At 51.2% G+C, this 13,878-nt stretch overlaps 3 protein-coding genes across 3 annotated transcripts; 2 read left to right on the top strand and 1 right to left on the bottom strand.

Annotated features, from left to right (window-relative positions):
- Positions 1-6,176: 6,176 nt before the first annotated feature.
- Positions 6,177-7,187, bottom strand: A1O3_10376 (uncharacterized protein; the record flags this gene model as incomplete). The annotated part of the gene is made up of 1 exon (XM_007740466.1): positions 6,177-7,187. One exon carries the CDS (start codon positions 7,185-7,187, stop codon positions 6,177-6,179), a length of 1,011 nt encoding a protein of 336 aa, XP_007738656.1.
- Positions 7,188-7,964: 777 nt separating this feature from the next.
- A1O3_10377 (peptidylprolyl isomerase) lies at positions 7,965-9,242 on the top strand (the record flags this gene model as incomplete). The annotated part of the gene is made up of 1 exon (XM_007740467.1): positions 7,965-9,242. One exon carries the CDS (start codon positions 7,965-7,967, stop codon positions 9,240-9,242), a length of 1,278 nt encoding a protein of 425 aa, XP_007738657.1.
- Positions 9,243-10,358: 1,116 nt separating this feature from the next.
- A1O3_10378 (uncharacterized protein) lies at positions 10,359-11,693 on the top strand (the record flags this gene model as incomplete). Its single annotated transcript, XM_007740468.1, has 3 exons — positions 10,359-10,833; positions 10,889-11,109; positions 11,208-11,693. The coding sequence occupies 3 exons, from the start codon at positions 10,359-10,361 to the stop codon at positions 11,691-11,693; spliced, it is 1,182 nt and encodes a 393-aa protein (XP_007738658.1).
- Between the last annotated feature and the right edge of the window lie 2,185 nt (positions 11,694-13,878).

Genomic DNA, 13,878 nt, shown 5'->3' on the forward strand with positions numbered 1-13,878 from the left:
GAGTGTAGGTTACGTAGGACCGATGAACGCGATGCCGAACGAATCTGAAACCACGACCAGCGCGTTAGTTTTCTTTCTTTGTTGCCCAATATTTGCAGAGAAGAAAAGAAGTCAAGCAAGTAAGGAGTTCGAGGCCGTTCGCAGGGTCACAAGGACATACAAAGCCGAAGACTCATATGATCAGTGCTGGAATGTTGGGCGGGAGGCTGGAGAGCTCGGGAGCAGGAGAGCGATGTCGGTGCGCAGGTATATTCAGTTTGTTTTCTCAAAGGAATGGAACGAGAGAAAAGTCTCTCTGATAAAGAGCGGAAGCCGACAAAGGGCGGAAGAATAGACCACTTGTACGCAGCTGGGATACCTGGTGCAGTTGTGTTGATGATTGATGCAACAAGAGAGAAGGAAAAGGGAGGTAGGAGGTTCGGGGCGGACTCTGGGCATTTGGCTTGGGCGGCGCAGTCAGCGGCGGTCAGTAGCGGCGTTGTCCCTTGTTCTTTGCCTGCGTCCATTCTTCAGGAACAGGTAAAGTCTGCCCATGCCTGGGCCCCCTGGTCGCGTTCGCTGCCCGTCAAAGGCCCGCGCTTCACAACAAAGAAATTGCACTCCACTCTCGATCGCCAACTAAACAATGCCGGACCCAGCCTGACCCCCCGTCATTGGCCTTGATCCTCTCTCAGACAAAGGCGCGTGAAAAAACAAGGAACTCCTGAGTCCTAGCCTTGCTCAGACCGACGAGGGTCGCCGATGCAACTATGCAACTACGCAGAGAGGAACTCACACCAACCGAGAGTGCTCTCCAGGGAAGTGAGCTACAGTCCTGTGATTGTGGAGGTGGCCACGCAACTGATCAGCTCTTAATCAGTAGGTAATTAGCCTACTAGGCCACGCAATCCCCGTTGCTATCATTGCAGCATCGAATTCTGATCGAGATCGTGTGTTCAGACAAACCATGTCTTAGCTGCGGACAGGGAATGGTTGATGGGCTCCCTGCGCTGTGATACTGTAGTGGCAACTGAAGGAAGAGGCACAAGAACAAAGCACACCTGACCTGCAATCGTTCTGATTTTACTCGCAAACGAAGCGCCCTACTCAAGGCCACACAGCAGCAGTTCTGATTGCCCTTGTGCAGAGGGTCCGATTGCAACTAGTACTTCATCATGCTGTACCACTCTTTTCCTTGCCAGTGAAGACCCTCATGTCTCGACCAGAAGTCAACGGCCATTCTTCGCCCTGGAAATCTCCCTAATTAGCATACTGTACGGATACTAGCAGTGCACTCACCAATCCCTACAATCATGATTCATGAGTCAAGGCGCCACTCCTGGCCGCTGGCCATGGACAGGGCAACGTCCTGAAGGGTTTCCAGCCTTTGAAAACTCCAAGAAGATCCAGAGGGAACATTGTGTCATGGTGGATGAGAATTGATCTGTGTGACCAGAGATATTCAAGCAAAGAACCGATTTTGCCCATATACTACGTAGTTACCGTGACCTCAAGCGGGCGCAGACCACTCATTTTTCGTCGACCTCATCATAGCTGTCAGATGCTTTGACTGCAGGCTGATTTCGTTGGTACGACACCACACGACGCGCGCTGGAGCACGCGTCCGGTAGCATACGCAACCTTTACTCCTGAAGCAACCAACGGCTTCGAACAATGATAAAGATACTCCGTACTGTCATCAGCGGCTGCGTCTCCTCCATTATTATTACGAGTCCCAAGCCACTCCGAGTCAGTGGCTTTTTCAAGCTGGAACCAGAACACGGGGCAAACAGCTGAGCAGGGTGCACTGAGCACAAGGTCTGGCGGGGCCAGACATCAAACATGACCTCAAGCCTGGCTCTGAGCAATGTCATTGGTCTCATCCCCTGAATTTGGGATCCTTGCCGGCCTGGCCCCCCGTCGATATCGATTATCACCAACCCTCCGAGTAGATTGGCACAACCTTAAAGCGACGCGGTCTCCAGCCCCTTCAATGGGGCGACTAGACGCTGGCTCCCCATAGGCCGCTGCGGTTGTTGTTCCACCGCTTGTCCTCCTGCAATTTGGCCAAAATGCATGCACTTTGGCTTTTTGCAGCCAACCTATGTCACATCAAATCTTGGACTAGCTGAATCTCGATGCCAGGAACAAGAAAGAATCCTAGTGGCTGGAGACAGCGCCAAAGGGGTCAGAGCGAGATAACCTTGTATCGCAAAACCCTCCGGGCTCTGACTTCATGATATTCTGTGGCGTCCACCGAAACTCAGATAGAAAAGGATATTATTTAGATCTTAAGTCTCCTCGTGCCGTGTTCTCCATAGTTGGTATAACGTTGCATGGATTTGGGCCTCGAGCCCAGTACTCCGTACCTGTCCTTGTTCAGACAATAGAGGGTGTTAGCAACCACTTTTTAACTTTATATACCTAACTTTAAAGACCTCGGCACCCTATAACGCTTATCTCTTTATAGAAAGATATAGTACGATAGCGCTATTATATTATATTATATTATAACGTATTTATCGTCTATACGGGACCTCCTAAGATTATTATAGCGCCGCGAAGATTAAGTACTTCTATTAAACGAGATACTTCTTAATCGATAATAGTCGTATACTAAACTATTTAATAACCTTATTACTCTTTCTAAGATAGATATAGTAATTAACGTGGATGATAAGCGAGCTGGCCAGATAAGCGAGCTGGCCACTCCAACCCGACCACCTCAACATAATCGGCCTATACTTAACCACCACACATTGAATTGTTTAGAATTACTCAGATTCCTCTTCCTCAGACGAAGTAATAACTACTTGACAGGTTCTGGAGTTATGCCCGACGTTGCCGCAGACACCACACCGCCGCGCGCGCGTTTCAGGCCTCTGACTTAAACCACTCTCCGACAACCTTTCCTGCTTTACTACGACCTGAATACGACTACGAGACTCTAGACGCTGTCCCTCCTCAAGCGTCATGCTCCCTCCAGCGCGTAGTTGCTTCTTTTTCGCGCGGCGACGGCGGCTAAGTAGTGCATTGTCCTCGCGTAGTGACTTAACCTCGGACTTCAATAACGCGATCTGATGCATAATTCCCGTCGCACCCTTCGTGAACTGGTCAATGGCCTTAAGAATCGGTGTCGGTGAGCTTCCTTGATGACCGGAGACTCGATTCTTGATGAAGGTGGACTGCGAGGTAGCCTCAGTTAGGTTATTAGGCGTCTTTGACACCCATACTTGGGTTGCCGCAATACTGGGTGCATCGGGTGTAGGTGTCCGTAGCTTCACATCCAGACGAGCAATCACACTTTCTGGGTCGTAAGGAACGAGCCCGGCCCCTCTAAATCCTCCCTGGACGTTTTGAACCGTCATTGTCTGCTGAAAAGCGGCCAAAAACGCGGGAAAGAAGTCCTCCTTCGAAATGTGGGTGGTACCGGCCCGGACTCTCTTCTCAATTTAACCATCGTACGCCCGTTTTAACGGGCCAAAACACCTAACGTCGAGAGGCTGGAGGATATGAGATGAATGAGGCGGCATACAGAGGGTAATAATATCGTGCTCCTTACAATAGAGCTCAAAATCGGTCGAGTGGTGGCTTTCGTGCCCGTCGAGCACTAAGAGACGATATTTACCCGTCGTTCGCGGTTTTGTGTGCTGATCAAAGTGCCGGATCCATTCCAGACCTCTCTCGTTCGTGGTCCAGCCGTTAGGAGACGTGGCGATAACCCAGTCAGGTGGGAGAGAGCTGTTTTGGTACCAGGTGGAGAGATGGTATTTACCCGAAACAATAATAAACGGCGGAACCGTCCAGCCCAGCGCGTTGACGCCCTGAATCACTGTCACCCATTCTCGATTGCCAGGCTGGACCAACTTCGCGCCCGAGCGCCTTTCGGCACTCGTCACGACCATGCTTGTCGAGATCATACCTATTAGAAACCCGGTCTCATCAAAATTGTAGATATCCGCGTCCACCACGCCATATTTTGCGACCATATTCTTTACGAGCGCGAACCACGCGCGAATCACGTCGGGATCTTCACATTAGGCCCTCTGATAGTCATACCGACGAAAGAAACGCGTCCGGAGCTCTGGTCGTCGCTTAACAAAGTTGGACGCCCATCGCTTTCCGACGGGCGGCGTGTCGCGCTCCGCCAGTAGTCGGTTAGCCATATCTTCCACACCACCGAGTCGGAGAGGGTGCGATCGCGCATCGAGGTCGAGAGTATACTGAACAATCGTGTCCTCTTCGAGGGAGGTCAGGTTTCGTGAGTTGGGTATGCTATCGTATCGAGATTGGGTACCCTTGAGTCGCGTACCCAGGGTAGAACGAGGGACCGAGTAGAGTTTAGCTGCCTCTCGAATACTTAGTTTTGGGTTTTTCTTGATAGCTTGTTGGGCAAGGATCAACTGACATTCATTTGAAGACATATTTAGCTTTGGTGGTAGAGTAATATCTATTCAAAGTTGATGGTCGTGATTTTGAGGGAAAGTGGCCAGCTCGCTTATCTGGCCAGCTCGCTTATCATCCACGTTACTATCTAAGATACGTCGACGGCGGATCGTTATCGTTAGATCCGATTAATAAGGAGATATCTATAGTTAACCTATTAATAGTACTTTATACGTTTAACGACTTCTCTACTATCTCTCTATTAGAATACGCCTATTTAAATGAATACTACTTACGACCTTAGGTATTAATTAGTAACCTTAGATACGGTAGAACCTATTAATCTCGCTATACTTAAAGGCTCTACTTAAAGGCTCTACTTAAAGGCTCTACTTAAAGGCTCTACCTTCTCTATCTAATTAATCTTAGACTTAAGGATTAAGACCTTCTCTTAACCCTTAAGATCTTAGTTAAAGTTTATAAGCGTAATAGGCCCGACGAGGGTGGTTGACTAATTATAAAGGCTATAAAGTAGGTATGTAAAGTTAAAAAGTGGTTGCTAACACCCTCTAATATGGATAGTAATCTTATCCTGGGCCCACCGGAAACGTATACCTCAGTGGAGAGCAAGAGAGCACGTGCGATTGGGAAGGCTTCTAGAGTCTAGACAACGAGATGTTGTTGCAGAAGCACTTACGATTTTGCCGTTAAGATATGCGGAGTCGATGTCGCTACCTCAAACGGCCAATCAATAGTACGGATACAATGAACGGCTGAAGCCCAAGGACAAGGTAGGGCTTCTTATTTCACTTCCGCGTCCACTGTTCTGCTTGCCTCAATCTCGCTGCGTACTGCTTAGTACACGTAGCCTCGAGTGTGTTTTCCCTCATCACACTGGCCGTTGAGGCGGAGAAACGCCGTCCAAACACCTTTAGAGGATAAAGAATCTCCAGTATCATAGTATGCCTTTCTGTCTATAAGGAAATTCTCGCCTCAAGGCAGGGGCCGAGTCCGGACGAACGGGAGAGCAGTCGCTAGAGCATGCCGAAAGTGCAGGGGCATATTGAGGTCGTCCATATACGCCCTTCAACGAGGGCAACGCGCTGGCAGAACATCCGAGTAGTTCTCCGGTTGTATGCAGCAGTCATCAACAAGGACTCGCAGGACAAATTCATGGTAGCCGTGCACACAGAGATGGCTAGGTTCTCATCCTGACCTGCCAGGGGCAGCTTCGTTTGGCATTATTGCACGGAGTCCATGGGACCATTGCTGCACCTGTTTCCAGGGCTCCCTTCGTGTCGTTCTTATACTCTGTGCCAAATATCATGACAAGGCTGCTGAATCCCAACATGATGAAAATCGGTCATTGCGGGTACCAGCATGAAGCTGCAAAGACAGTGACATACCAAAGGAAGTTGTAACAGCCGCCAACTGTCCTTGCTCGAAGGATAAAGACAGAATAATACATTTGGACGAAAACACCGTGCTTTTGCTCGGCTATTGCAACCGTGGGCACAGAGGACAGACAGGTTGAAGGATTGTAGTCGTGAAGCTGTTCGGTACATCGGTTGGAGGGACAGCTCGCCATGCATGGCATTCGCCAGTCTGCATAATCCCCCCGCTGAGGTCAGTTGGCAGCATCCTTAGACAGTCCCACAATGTGCCCATAAACATGAACGTCTTGCATCCACATATCACAACTTCGTGCTTCTGGATGCTCAGCCAATGTTGAATTGCGCCCGCGAACGATACTCTGGGACTTCATGGGTCCTGCAGGTAATCATGCAATAGCATCATCCTCACGCATGTTGCTACCGTTTCTTCTCATAACTCGTAGGCGCTATCGCCAGCACAACCGCAAAGCTTGTAACGATCAACGAACCAGCAATGAAGCCCACAATGAATATACTTCCACGGCTCGCAGGGAATTTCCCCCGTATGATCCAGTGTTGGGCCTCGAAGTAGCGGTGGAACCCGATGAACAAAACAATGATCGATATACCGAGAAATGTAGCCCCAAGAGGCTTGCCCACATGCCTGAGCTTTGTGGCAGTCGATTCGTCAAGAGCGGAGGCGCCGATTTCATCGCGCTTAGGAAAATTATGTCTGTTGGAATCGGGAGGTGGCAGGGAAAGAAGCTGGTCGAGCAATGTAGGCCCCAATGTTGGGGTAGAGAGAGCAGCGGATGCGGCGAGCTGCTGTAAATACGGCAGCAATTCGGCAGGGATAGATTGTCCGACAAATGGCGATAGCGGCATTTGTTCGTGAGTAAGAGAAAGGCTGGACGTCGACTGGTCCGGCCGACTAGCTATCGTGGTGTTGAGTCGAAACAGCTGTGTGATGGCAATCCCAATGCTTGCAAAAGCCAAGCTCGTTCGAAGCCAGGCTAGAAATGTCCTTTCCAATGCCAAATGATCCCTCGCCACCGATCCCTTGTTCTCTAGCGATACTGAACCATATTTCTGTACCAACTTCTTGAACCAGGATGGTTTATTCTCCTGTTTCGATGCCTCCTCTTCCTGTACAGGGCTATTTGCTGAGCGACTGGAAGGGTCAGACGCGGTATCCTCTGTATTGTAATGTCGCCCTGAGTTTCCATCCGCAGTGCGGATAGGAATAATTTCGTCCGAATGGCTAGGTGTACGACGATAGCTAGACATTGGATTTCGCGAATGAGCCCTGGTGCCCTCGGAGAATCGTATGCTGGACACCCTGTCGAGGGTGTTGGCCGGAAGCTCGGTTGATGGTCTGGAGGCTGCGGACTCGGAATAGGTGGACTGTTCTTCGGGGCCAACATTGCGCTCTTGACCATGGGAAGTCATGGCTACATATCCTTGGGCACCTAAACGCGATTCGCTCGGCTGGATCCGTTTCGCGATCTTCACAGTCAATCGCTGGACCGCATTTATGCTTTGGAGGAGCTTCGGCAGTCCAAAGGCAGTCTAGGAGGGGAGTCGGCGCCAACCATGGGGGTCTAGTGGAGGAGATTTAGGCGAATCTGGGAAAGATAGGTCATGCTTGGGAAAAAACGAGCTGGGGTGTAGATATTGTTCATACGCCCAAGGAATTGCGTGATTCAAGGTCAAGAAATCAGGTACTTTGAGTACTGTACTATTATTTAAGATCGACGACGGCTGTTAGCCGTTACCGAGTACCGTGGAGACGCGGGCGTCATTATTACTGTATCATTGGCGGTGGTGGCGGGCTCACATGCCGCGGGCTCACCATGGAGGGGCTCATGAGGCTAAGGAAGCTTGGAGACCAGCGCCGCAGGGTCTTGGGCTAAGGATGTTTCCTCCCGATGGACTACTAATCTTCGAGCACTAATTACTGGTTAACACCAGGTACCTCAGGTACGAGTATTCATTAGACTCGGAAGACAAATCCTCGCCTGAGCTAAGATAAGCTGCTACATACATGGTGGTAGAACTATGGAGTACTACTAGGTAGGTACCTACGCACTTGTCATGCCACTCCGACTTGCCCCCCAGCGACCACTGACCAGTGACCTCATGCAGCTGCTTGCGAGACAAATTCTAGACATCAACCCGTTACATGTGATTGTTGATCAATGAAACCAACCACCATCTCATCGGAATATGGCTTCTCAAAGTATTGCATCTAATGGCTCGACCGCCTCAGCCTCAGCCAGCATCGACAAGTCTAATGTACTCCCAAAGCTCATACCTCGATCACAGAGAAAGTCTTCCACTCCATCAACATCAGAATCTGCTCCTCAAACACCTCCGTTGCCTGAGCCTCCTCAACCCGACTCCATACATTTTACCACTCCGGTCAAGCGTATCCTCTCTTCCTCTGACCATGAGAAATTCATCAAGTCTCCGACTTATACCTTGATCCAAGCCTGGATATTTACGTTGTCAGACTGCGTTCGAGGACGGCCCATTTCCTCCGTTGACCATCAGCATTTGTCAAACCCAATCCGGCGCCTTGATGCTGTGCTCGATGTGGTTGAGAAGCTCATCGACCAGTACCCTCCTCTTGACACGGGATCGAGATTCGGGAATCCGGTATTTCGCAGTCTGCATAAGGCCATCGTAAGAGATGTTGAGAGAATCCATAAAGAGATGCTTGGTTTGGAGAATGAAGCGGCCATACAGGAGATCTCCGTCTATGTGATTCATTCCTTTGGCTCGGAGGAACGACTCGATTACGGCTCGGGCCACGAGTTGAATTTCATGATGTGGCTGCTGTGTCTCTACCAACTACGGCAGATTCGCCGCGAGGACTTCCCATCTCTGGTATTGCACACGTTCATGCGATACCTTAACTTGATGAGGAGGATTCAGAGTACATACTATCTCGAGCCGGCTGGCAGCCACGGTGTATGGGGACTCGATGACTACCATTTCCTACCATTTTTGTTTGGAGCGAGCCAGCTCATCGGGCACTCGTACATAACGCCGAAATCCATTCACAACAATGTCGTTTTGGACGAGGAAGGAGATAACTACATCTACCTCAATCAAGTGCGGTGGGTGGATAGTGTCAAGACGGTGAAAGGCCTCCGATGGCACAGCCCAATGCTTGACGACATCTCAGGCGCAAAAAGTTGGAAGAAGATCGAGGAAGGTATGAGGAAAATGTTTGTCAAAGAAGTGCTAGGCAAACTCCCCATCATGCAACACTTTCTCTTCGGGGGCCTTATTCCCGGGACAGGAGACATGGGCCAACTGGATCCCGAGACGATTCGACAGCAAGCGGAAAGGATGCAGCATGTGAAGGCGTACGGCCATGAACCTGACTACTGGGGCGACTGCTGCGGTATCAAAGTGCCGAGTACAGTTGCGGCAGGAGAGGAAATGCGCAAACGAATGGGTATGTCGGGCGCACTACGGCCGATACCTTTTGATTAGAAAACACCCGATAGCTGCAGCCAAACAGTCTCATCAGTAATATCTGGGCGTCGTGCAAGTCGCTGCCTTAATCTGCACGGCCACGAACAGACCGGTGTGTGGTCGGACAGCGGACGAATCAGAGCGTGACTGGAGCGGTGAGGGCCACCGTCGAGTGAGTTGGGGAAAAAGCCACAGGCTAGTGGGGTTCTTGAAGCTGCAACAAGCAGCGCGGATGTGAGCTCGTGTTCACCGTCTTCGTCTTCGTCTTCGAGGCCACACGGTGCCGGATGACAAACATCGGCACTTGGGGTGAGTTCAGCAGTGGGGAGACCATATGAGAGAAGGGTGAAAGAAGGAAGAATAAGGTGGCATGCTGCCCAGCGATCAGAGAGCCCGGGCGCCCCCTGGCCGTGGAGCATTCTGCCTTGTGGCCGCGGCCGCTGGGCATTGAATCCTAACTGCAGCCTGAGGCAATCATTGCCCAGGCCTTGGATTGGAGAGCCAGTAGCATGTGCGAGCTGACAGCCGATGCCCTGTTTTGAGGCCTTGGGGGCCCCTCACCCGCAGCAAGCCCAAACTAGGAGACGGAAGAAGGAGGAGCAGAGGAGCAGAAGAAGACAAGAGAAGACGATAACAGAGGATTGATTGATCAAGCTGCAATCGGCCTGCCAGTGCCAGTGCCAGTGCCAGTCTGATGTACTCCGTACAGTATTGCGCACCGTCCTTTGTGGTGGTCGGGATGGTTCGCATTGCTGCCTCTGTGCCCCTCCTTCGCACGCCGCGCACCTGAGTTTGGTTCGTGTAAGTGACAGTGACTCCACGGCCAGCCAGCTTCCCAGCTTCCACTGCACGCCAACTTCACTGTCTCTTCTTGTTCTACCGCACGGGAAGCATCAAAGACAGGCAGTGTCCGGTTGGTTTGTTTAGGCCCCAGGGCCTAGTAAGTCACTTGATCCGCTCAGTATCACCTCACTGCGCAACCGAGACATCTACATTCCACCTCATCTCTCCTCCGCTACCACTACGATCCGATCTATAACCCGACCCTCTACCCCTCCATCACCCATAGCCTTTCAGCCTCTTTCGATCTCTTTGACCTACCTCATCGTCTTGACTGTCGTGACCTGTGTCAACATGGGCAAGACACTGAAGAAACAAATCATGTCCCATCCTTCTCCTACTGGTCTGCCAAAGGCACCGGTGGTCTATCTCAATGACCCAGCTGCCGACATGCCTCATGCCAGTTCCCTGCGCGACATGATCCCGTGCTCACAGGTTGTCTTCCTGTCCAAAATCGACATGCCAGCGGACTGTCCCGTTCAGGGTCGCAACATGGTCGCCTCCGACATTCGCAACGGCACCTACGATCGTAACGTGGCCATCGTCAACGAGAACTTTGCGGATTCACAGATCAAAGAAAAGATCGACACCGCACACCTTCTCCGCGAAGAGTCGATCAAACATGGTTGCAACTTTGTCACTGTGAACCTGTATCTCGCCCATGGCACTCCCACCGAGGACAAGAGCAAATGGGGCACCAATCATCTCGACTTCTGCATTGGTGGCATGAGCGCGCAGCAAGTTGCCGAGCGTGTCTACCGCTGGCTCTGTAAGGACTAGAATGCCTCTTTGGTGTTTTGCATCGGAACTGACTCTTGATATAGTCAAAGTCTTCTCTGTCCACGAAAGCCTCCATCTGATCCCAGAAAGCGAAATGCTGGCCATCGACGCCCAAGCCTTCCCGGACTATCGATACTGTCCAATCAGCGAGAGCAAGAGCCATCCAAAAGACGCAAAGCTCCAATTCGTTACTCTTGTTCTCAGCAAGGCTGTTGTTGGACCAGAACAAAAGTTGACATGGACTGTTGCAGACAAAACCGGTGTGGTGCGTCTCCTGACTATGCTGTCTCCTCATACTTGTCGCTTTCTTTCCTCGCGAAGAGCCGGTCGACAACAAAGACCTACAGACTGACTTCTAAGCAGGCCACTTTCTACTTCCAATACCGTGGACCCTCCTCTCAGTACACCTGGGACTGGGTTTTGGCACTCCAGCCAGGCGAACGCCGAGCACTTCCCCGCATGCCGATGGTGGAAATCAAAGAACGCAAGACCGTGCGTGTAATCAAAGCACCCTTCCGCACCGTCGGCTTTGTTGTTGAAGGCGTAGGCCTAGCAGTCCGTTCTGTCGGTCAAGGTGTCGTGAAGCTCGGCGAGTTGGGCAGATTGGGCAAGAGTTCCGAGTGGGTTGCGAAAGAAGACGTGGTCAATGGCAAGAAGGTTGATTGGCCTGCGGTGTTTGCGAAGGAAGGGCGGGCCAAGGACGCCAAAATTGAGCAGGGATGCAAGTGTACCACGCCAAAGGTCTTCAACGAGAAAGGTGAGAAGGTCTGGAAGGACGACGACAGTACTGCCAGTACCACTGGGGGAGATGACGCCGTCGACGAGAAGGTCATCAAGGAGTTCTGCTGAACGAACAGACTACTCACCACGTCTTGTCGTTTGTCGGACTGCTTACATCCGACTGCTCTAGACGGCTGAGCAAGCATACCACACCGACAACAATGGGCTAGAGTGTGACTCTTCATGGCTCGGTTCACAGGTTCACAGATCAACCTGACATTCTTACGAATTCGAATTCGCTACACCCTCCCAAACACCATCGGAGGACGCATTGGTGAGCAACAATTGGCTTTCTTGCTTCCTTTTTCTTTGCTACGACGATGATCGACATCAGCACGAACGGTACGGGCGAGGCTGGCAAGCTTCAAGGACTGATGGAGACGGTGGACAAGGACCAGAAGTCACAGTGACAGGAGTTCCAGGCGGCGCCAGCTTCAGTTGCACTTCCTTACGTCCGGTCCCCATTTCCCAACAGGTAGCTCGGCCTACGTCTTAATGGAATGATTCAGTACGCATGAACCTGAGCCTGAGCCTTGCGATAGTCGAGTAGGATTGCTGCCTTGTGTCCGCCCTGCCACGCTATGCCCATGCTATCTGTGCCGGGTCCTGCCTTGCCTTGGTCCTTGTATTCTGCCTTGCAGAAGGAAGGAAGAAAGTCTCTCAAGCCGGCTGTCCTGTTCCCACTCAGGAATACACATACAGTGGTGCGGCATTGGAGCACAGGCTTGCTTCGTGCCCTACCTAGGCCACGCATGACCGCTGCATAGTGGCTACCTTTCCATCCTGGAACCAGAGCTACTTGTCCTGACGTGCTAGGTGTTTAGCTGAACAGTGTCGAATGTCGAATGTCGAATGTTGACTGTTGAACGGACTGGGCTGCCGCGGCTCAAAGTTCGCTCTCTTCCTCTTTGAATACTCACTCCCCATTCCCATCCCCATCCGCAGTGTCCAAGATCGTCCGGATCCTGCTTAATTATTAATCAGGGGCTCAGGCATCCATCAGACCGAACAGGCAACCCAGCTCCACCGGCACCGGCATTTGGAGCCAGAAGGCAAAAGGCAACAAACAACAACAGACTCCGTACTCGATATCTTCTTATCTAGGATGGATGGGGGGACAGGCAAACCGGTATTACATATCATTTATGTACAGCAGACATCAAATACATCCAATCCACTGTGCCGAGTACTAGTCAGTTTGGGACCCAGGCTCTACAGCTTCACCGGTCAGCCTCGCCTCGCTCTGCCTTACTTTGTCCTGTTTTGGCCCGCCTTGGCCCTGAGCCTTAGCCCTACAGTGCGGATGCATACGGAGTACATACAGTAACCCCACCTTTCTCGGGACTTACATACAGTAGATACTCCGTACAGTAGTATGTATCCGTCCCTAAGGTTGCCTTGCCCTAAGAGAAAGAGTGGCAAGGAAGGGGTGGGAACAAGAAGTAAGAAAGACTTACGGAGTACATACTGCACGGAGTACGGTTACGGAGTACCGACAGCAGATCTATAATAGGTACAGTACGGATACCTAACGGAGTACCTACCTCTAGGTCCCTGAGGTAGCCACATGCACCTAACATGGAGCTATGAGTATCTATCACCCGGTACAATAGGGCAATAGGGCAATAGGGCAGAATTCAGGCTTACACTCCTAGACTCTGAGTCCCCGGGTAGGCTTAGGAGGCCTGCAGAGTGCCCCGACCGGTGACAAATTCAACCTTGTCCGCCCGTGCCCATTACTCCGGATCCGTACATATCTCCCAGATCAGGACTCCTCCGACACGACATGACATGGCACGCGGATGCAGAGACTGGCCGACAATGACATAGAGTAGGTTGACCAGGTTGACCAGGTAGGTAGTGTATGACGCTTATGGCAAATGTGAATGTGAATGGTCTCGGGGAGCAAGAAATAATACGGATAAACCAATATAAATATACACATACATGACAGGCACTTGATGCGATCAGGTACATAAACAAGCAAGTACTGGCTGTCAGTAATGCAAAACAGCCTCCCCTCCTCTCGACAACCGTCAACCGTATCGACCCAACACTGAACCCGCCACCTTGACCATCGCTGAACTCCCGTTAGACGGAATCCCTCATAGTCCATCGTTCCTTCGTTGTCGTTACCCCCGTCATATCGCTCCGTTGAAATCGTGAGCCGCATCTGTGCTGTGTTGTGTCATACCTCCCGTCTGGAGCGTTCCTGGTCACCAAATCCGGGTGACAATGCTCGCTCGATCAAAGG

Source organism: Capronia epimyces (genome assembly GCF_000585565.1).
Source record: "Capronia epimyces CBS 606.96 chromosome Unknown aczIQ-supercont1.11, whole genome shotgun sequence".
NCBI classification, from domain to species: Eukaryota; Fungi; Ascomycota; class Eurotiomycetes; order Chaetothyriales; family Herpotrichiellaceae; genus Capronia; species Capronia epimyces.